The 8,174-nt window shown below is 34.6% G+C and overlaps 1 protein-coding gene across 1 annotated transcript; it reads right to left on the bottom strand.

Annotated features, from left to right (window-relative positions):
• Positions 1-5,637: 5,637 nt before the first annotated feature.
• On the bottom strand, positions 5,638-6,585 carry LOC145118992 (uncharacterized). The gene has a single exon (XM_079054636.1). It carries the CDS (start codon positions 6,491-6,493, stop codon positions 5,981-5,983), a length of 513 nt encoding a protein of 170 aa, XP_078910762.1. The 5' UTR covers positions 6,494-6,585; the 3' UTR covers positions 5,638-5,980.
• Positions 6,586-8,174: the final 1,589 nt, after the last annotated feature.

Genomic DNA, 8,174 nt, shown 5'->3' on the forward strand with positions numbered 1-8,174 from the left:
TTTGCATGTTTTGACTTCCTGAATAATAAGATTATTTGAACGTTCCACAGTCGCTCATACTTTGGGAGTAGGTATGAAAGAAGATTGCCATGAATTGGTTTGTAGATTGTCTAAAGTGGATTAGACATAGCAAAGGTTTGCTGCAACGTTTATGAGTGCTTACGAATATGATTTGAGCATTGGATTAAACCCACACTCACTTGGATCGCTTTATGGATTTTATCACGAGTGTGTAATTGACCCGATTGTGAGCATGGTCCTTTTGGGTTGCCTTCACACTGGTGACTAGACAGGATGACTGTTGAGGAGAGAGGCTGGTTTATTGTTAAGAATAATAAATTGGGGTCTAAATATGATTTGTTAATATATTATATGAATAATATATTAATTTGGAATCATATTATTACTTAGTATTTAATCAGAAATTAATTAGGAATTAATTTCGGGATTAAAGGAATTAATTAAAAGTACATGGGATGTTTTGTAATTATTTGATAGTTGAGACTTTGGGCTATTGGATCACCTTTATTAAGGCTTGAACGAAAATCCTAGAAGGATCTAGGAGTTTTCGTCCAAGGGCTTAAGGAAAGGAGTCCATGGACTTTCTTAGGCCCTAAGCTAAGGGATTAGGGTTTCCACCTTGAAACCCTAGCTAGCCTCAAGTATAAATAGCACCCTAAGGCACTAAAGTTCGGCCACCTCTTGGGAAAACCCTACTAGAGCCGAATTTTGGACCTTAGTACCCCTCCTCCTCTCTCTCATATTCATCCTCTCACTCAAAGTGTGTTTATGAGCCATTAGAGGTACTACACTTGTGGTACTTACTTTCAAGAGCTAAGGAAACTCAAGGAATTAGTTGTTATTACTATATAACAACAAAAGGAATATATTCTATTCTCCTATGTCAATTTCGAAAATAGTAGATGCATGCTAGGTTTCCTTTTGTGTTCATAAAGTTGTATGTCTAATAGTGAAAACATAGATCCAATTAGGGTTGCATGCACACATAGGATTGTTTGTATAAAACCCATCACTTGGAGGATTTAGGTTGTTGATTGAGGATTCATCTCTTTGGCGTCAGTCAGTTCACGAGACTAATAAGTGAAAGGGGTGAAAGTGTTGTTGTGGTTCTCCGGTTCTTCAGTTTAGGTGAGTTTCTCACTATGCTATGTATCCCATTGTATATATCCATTGCTTGGTAGGATATAGGTACTGTCAGAGTCCAAGTATGCTAGTTGACTAGGATAGCTCCTTGTTATGCATGTGCTGTTAGAACACTTGGGGTCTTGGTATGCTAGATTGGTAGGGTCTTACCTGTTGGTCGTATGATATTGTTAGGATTTATGTTTGGTTAGGGTAACTGGGGAAGGCCATTTATCAAAAATTATGTATGATTGAGCAACAAAGGACTTAATTGAGAAATTGTCAATGGAAGGGTAACTAGGGAAGGCTAGTTACCAAGGCTATGTAACATGCTAGTATATGTTATGTGTTTATGTTACATTATTATATGGTAACGATAACATTGATCTTGTGTAGTTTAAGTTGGATAACCTCTCTTGGTTTAATGCCTTATTGCGATCTTCTTGTATAATTGTTTGCTCTCGAGTGGATCATCTGTTCGAATGTCTATCTGATCTCTAACCACATACAACTTTATGAATTATATGAAAGAACAGAATTTGGCCCCTGACAATTGCATGAAAGACCATGGGAGGACCATGACATTTGTATGAAAGACCATGGGAGGACCATGACACTTGTATGAAAGTCCATTGAAAGACTATGGCTGAAAGACCATGGTAGGACCATGGAAACCGTACGTGACCATAACAATTAAGACTATAGGAGGACTACATCAATGAGTGATTGTAAGACTGTGGGAGCACAATAGCATTCATACGTTCTGTACTGATATTTATATTATATATATGTTAATAGATTGACGCTATAGCCAAGGACTTTGTGTGGATGCATTGTATGTATGGTGGAATATGTAGTATATTGGGAACTCACTAAGCTTTATGCTTACAGTTGTGGATTACATGTTTTGCATGTCGTTCATGAGAAGAGCTCAGTGGGACTGTACACACGCATTGAAGATATTTATTTATGCGGTTTTGTAAACTTTTCTCTGATAATGTATGGTTTTAATTAATCAAATATTACTCAATGATTTTTTAAGAAAAGGTTTAATTGGTTAATCTCTTTTATGAACAAAAAATTCTTTATAATTTTTAGGACGTTACAATATCGAAGCATGGTAGGTAGATTGAGATACTTACTTCAAACACGGGCTGGTTTAGCTTACTCAGTTGGCATTGCAGTTCGTTATATGCAAACTCCAAAGAAGTCACACATGAAGGCTATAAAAAATATTACGATATGTAAAAGGTACTATCAGATAAGGGATTTGTTACAGTCACAATAATTTTGTATGACTAGTTGGATATTGTGATAGCAGTCACAACATTGATCAAGATGATGGAAGAAGTATCACCGGGAATGTATTGTACTTTGGTAACTCACCAATCATGTGATGCTTTCAAAAGCAAGAAACAGTGGCGTTATCCTCCTGTGAAGCTGAGTATATGGCTACATCTACAGCAAGTTGGCAAGCTGTTTGGTTACGAGATCTTTTGGGAGAAATAACTAGTTCTCAAGTACAAGAAGTGATAATTAAAGTTCAACACATCAATAATTGCTTTAATCAAAATCCCAGTTTTTTATGGTCGGAGTAAGCACATCAAATCTCGTTTCCACTACATACGAGAACGAGTTGAAGATAAGGAGATCACAGTCGAGCATGTCAAAGAAAAGGAACAAAGAGCTGGCATTTTGAAAAAAAGACGTTATCTAAGATAAAGTTCGTTGAAATGTGCAAGATGCTAGGAGTTGAAGACCTCTCAATTTCCATTAACGGAAAGGAACAAAGAGCTGACATTTTGACAAAGGCGTTAGCTAAGATAAAGTTCGTTGAAATGCACATGATGCTAGGAGTTGAAGATCTCTCAATTTTTCCATTCGAAAATTAGGGGGTGTGATTATTGATAATTTCCTGTTTTACCCCTTCCATAAACGATGAGGTGTAGGAAAGGAACATTCCTTGGGCAACATGGAAACCTAACATGATGATTAGGGTTTAAGCAAATTGGTTGCTTAGGGAACAAGCATGCTTTATATATGGCAACTTAGTATTCTAGTTAGATACATACTAGGTTGCTATTATCTGCTATATATAGACATCGAAACATGTAGGTTTAAATGATCAGAGAGAGCAAGAGAGGAGAGATTGTAATCAGTTTTGGGTAATTTTATGTAGTACAGTAAGAGATTATTCCTTTCATTCTCTTGTTTATATTTTTCTGTTTATCAATTATTCTTTCAGTAACAACCACTAACCATGACAACCAAAAAACATGATATTGTTTAATACTTACACAATCTAAGTCAAACAACCATTTAACCAACATAAGTTCATCTAATATGCATGTCCTTTTCCTGGAACTTTCTTGTTTCCCCTTCCAACTTTATCTAGTCCACCTTGACCTTTGTAACTCCTTGTGTTATGCCTTAAAATTTAGCACTTGCTACATATTATTGTTAGGTACTTCCTGCCGAGGCTCATACCGTGGTTGCTACCTTGTCATCATCATTTTTTCCCTTCTTATTTGGTCTACCCACCTACAAATTTAAAGAAATGTAATAAATGTAAACCATTACATATCAATTATTAGTTGATGTTTTGGGAAAAATAATGTTGTTAGATAAGTTGACATAGGCTATACGTTTCCTCTATTTATGGGATCAACCTTGAATTTTTACATTTCCCTGCAAGCCATTAGCACTTATGTACCCAATCCTCATGATCACCATATTTTCCCTTATTCTCTATCCTGCCCCACATGGAAGAAAGTACATGCTTGCAGGTTATACCAGAAATGTCCAATTTCCTTCAAGAACATGTAATATCCTTCAAGTTGACAACACATTAATCCATCCATGGACCAATTACTTGATACTTACTATTTCCACTGAAAATGCTCATGAATTCAGCCGCTTCTTTAAAAATTTATTCCATCAACTTTGTGGAAGTAAGGGTTAGTCACTTCCATTAATTAACTTGGATCTTTCCATCACCTTCTAAACATTTCATATTCTCTTCATTAAATACTCTCAAATGAACTCCAAAACAAGTGATTATTGGTTTGTCACTTCCATTAATTAACTTGGAATATAAAACCTCACATAACTTGTTCAAATGAACATCATAAACTTTTCTTCTTATGTAAGAAAGTATATATTGCGATGACATACTATAATACCTAAATTGAGTAGGGAATAATATTATTACCAAAAAATGAGATATAACCCATTTTTGGGGGGAATCTGACGTAAGCATTCATGTGCCTTTTCATTGAATCTTTTGAAGTCTTCCATAGCCTTCTCAAATACAGTTGCCACTTATAGCGGTAGTACACCTCCATAGATGTAGCTTCAACTCCTCCCCCTCCAATATAGTTTTTGTTTTCGTGATTAATGTGTCTCATGTAAAATCTATGCTCAGAATTAAGAAGGAAACAATTTGCCTGATGTTGGGTTGAACCCTTTATACAAGCAAGAAAGACAAATTGGGTGCATTCTATACTTCACTCGTATTCAAACATAACTTAAGTCCCTTTGGGTATTCACATAAATCAGAATTACCTTAAAATGTTTGATGATGCTAAACGTCACCAACATACCTTTGGTTATGCGAAGGGACCCACACCCGGTATATACTCACGAGGTCACTTGAACTCAATCCGCATATGATACATAAGTTGGTTCATTCTACTTGCAATACACAATTCTTATGACCTTTTAATTGTAATATTTAATACCATATTTGTACGTAATTACAATTAACATATCGTATCGTGGTCAAAAAGTTGATTTTATAAAATAAACACGCCCATTATATGATACGGAAAAGATAAGGAATACACAAAATCAAAAGCCATAATATAGGGAATATTTTGGAGGACTTTTCAATATGCTATAAATATACAATGTGTCATAGCACCCAATATCGTCAACTTTGCTTTCGGTGGACAATTTTTGTTTTATATATATTATTGTTATTTAGATTTAGATATGGTTTATGTAATTATAATTAACCAGTAGTATTTTTTTTATTAAATCATATGTTAACAAAAAAATTGCATTTTTCTAGATTAAGAAAGTATTCTAAGAATTCTGAACCATGATGTTCAATGGACTTTGAATTTGAAATGAAGTCCTATGTATGATGACATCTTGAGATGTATGCATCTATATTAATATATAGACTTATTATATATATGTATGCATGTGCATAGAATTTTCCATGAGTAAAAAATAATCAAATAGAAGCACAATCACAAACGTAATATGTACATGTGGTGCAAAAGTTTAGCATTTGATCTGGAAAGGTAAACATATGAGTAATTAATCTTAATTTTAATTAGCTCAATCACCAACACGCATTAAAACAATTTCTAGAATCTGCCAAATAATTTTGACTCATGATTGAAACTACGAAAACTAAAATCCCACAAGGCCATAATTAAATATATATGCAATAACCAATAAATTCATCAAGTAAAACAAAGGGTATAGATTGAAATGTAATAATAATTGATGATTATCATTTAATTAATTACTAATATACTATGTAAAGTAAAGCTAAACAGACAGTAACGTTACTAAAAAGAAGACATAAGATGTCAAGAATTTACAGATTACTTCACAGCAAAATAGTGCTTTTCCACTTTCAGCCATCGTCATTCATCATCAAGATTCCTGGTGTAGTGCGATCACGAATTCATCTGTAAATTGATGAAACCTTGATGGGTATTTCTGGGAATTCATCAATCTCGAATCTTGCGTAATCTTTTTGTAGATCTGTGAACTCTTGACACTTTATTCTTCACTTGAATATATATATAATTTCATAAAACTAAAAGAAGAAGAGTAAAATGAAGCTGAGTAAGAACAGGGTGGTGGCACCGGGAAGTGAGACGGCGGCGGAAGGTCCAGGTGGTGGAGGGCTGTAATAGTAGTAAGGGAAGTATGGCATAATTGGGTTGGGTGGTCCTGGTGTCGGGTAATTACTGTACGGTGGTGGGTAGGTGTAGTAAGGACCCTGATCGGAGTTTGGTGGAGGTGGGTAGTAGTAGCCACTTCCACCACCACTTCCACCGGAACTAGGGGAAGCAGGCGGTGGAGGACAGTCGATTGATGTCGGTGGAGAGGGTTTGGGAATGGACGGTGGTGGTGGGGAAGGCGACGGTGGTGGCGGTGGTGGTGGAGAGAAGGTGGGTGGGCTGCATGGATTATCACAGGCAGCACACATTGTACATTCGATTTGGTATTTGGAACCAATCCATGAGTTCGATTGAGCTGCAAACAAGAAGTTAGATGTGATGAATATGAAGATCAAAGTGTTGACTTTCTGATTCTTGACCACCATTGTTACAGACAGAGAGAGAGAGAGAGAGAGAGAGAGAGAGAGTGTGATATGGGAGTTCTTATGATTGAGGGGTAGTGAACATTGAACAAGTGCACTACTAAATTACCATCTTTTATTTGTCATTTAAAATTAAAATAAATATGTAAATGCATTAATGTGTTGCCCGACATAATAAATAGTTTTATAATCTTTTATTCAACTTAAAAGTTATATAAAAAAAATTAATGACTTGTTATAGAGAGATACGTAATTACGTATCTAACTGTTAGAACATATGTACAATTTTTAACTTCAGCTAACAGCTAACACAACTATTATATACTAGTTAGTTTTACAAACATGTTCTAATTATTTTCGAAAATAGCTTGTGTTTTTGTGTATCTATATATAATGAGATTCTCGTCAAAATTTAATCGAGGGAATTTATGACTTTCACCTGCCAGGTTTGACTAGTTTTGATAAAAAAATCATTTTGTTTTATTATTCAAGTTATTTAGTTACTTTTGTTAAAATCATGTTATGTTAAAGAAATATACAAACAATGATATTAGTTTCGATACAAGTAAGAGAATTAAGTGTAAAAGAGTGATCAAAATGTAATTCGATAGTGAACATGTAAGAGCGATACAAGTGATCATTTCGATCCAAGTAAGAGACAATTAGGTGTACTAATAATTAAATGTGGCTATTTAATAAATAAAATAGAAGGGGAGCGTCAAATTAATTCGATAGTCAACATATTTAACGGTAAAGTGAGTAAATTTGTTTTTTTTTGGTAGTATTTAGAAAAGTCAAATATCTTATCAACTTTTTTTTTTAAATTATAATTAAGAAAATAAATACATCAAATTCATATGTTTTTCTATTGAAAAACCATTTTGACGTAAATATAAAAGGATGGAAAATAATCAGTAGCGAGTCTAGAATAGAAAATCATCTGGTTCACTAACAAGGTTCAATCGGGCTGATTCAAGAGAAATCAGGTTCATCTGAACCGGCTCAACTAGAAAAATATAAAGTTCAACTTGTATAAAAAATAAGGAAAAATATCGGCAATAGTAAAAAATTGGGGGTATTTTCAAAATTTAGACATGAAAATTGACATTTCCGAGTATAGACATGCATTCCGCGGAGCTCCGCGGAATCTACTGTAGCTCCGCGGAATGGCAAAATCATAAATAATTTAGTGTATTAAAAAAAAAACTCAAGATCCATTCCGCAGAGCTACAGTAGATTCTGCGGAGCTCCGCGGAGGTGGCTCCGAGGAATGGATCTTCAGTTTTTTTTTTTTTTTTTTCAAATCCATTCTTCGGGGTTTATATTCATTCCCCCAACTAATTATTTTCAAGAAAAGATTATGATACTATGAATTTTTCTTGACAATGTTTGGAATAAATGTGAGGTGGAAAAAAATTGGTCTTTTAATTAGAGATCATTACATAAAAGAATAATTGGAGGAGTTTTTTTTTTAAACTGAAGATCCATTCCTCGGAGCTACCTCCGCGGAGCTCCGCGGAATCCACTGTAACTCTGCGGAATAGATCTTGAGTTTTTTTTTTTTAATACACTAATTTATTTACGATTTTGCCATTCCGCGAAGCTACAGTAGATTCCGCGGAGCTACCTCCGCGGAATGCATGTCTATACCCGGAAATGTCCATTTTCATGTCTAAATTTTGAA

The sequence above is a fragment of the Lactuca virosa genome, chromosome 6 (assembly GCF_052849685.1).
Source record: "Lactuca virosa cultivar CGN04683 chromosome 6, Lactuca_virosa_CGN04683_v6, whole genome shotgun sequence".
NCBI classification, from domain to species: domain Eukaryota; kingdom Viridiplantae; phylum Streptophyta; class Magnoliopsida; order Asterales; family Asteraceae; genus Lactuca; species Lactuca virosa.

Coding starts and splice junctions, on each gene's coding strand:
- LOC145118992 (XM_079054636.1), bottom strand. CDS start 6,493: ATGGTGGTCAAGAATCAGAAAGTCAACACTTTGATCTTCATATTCATC.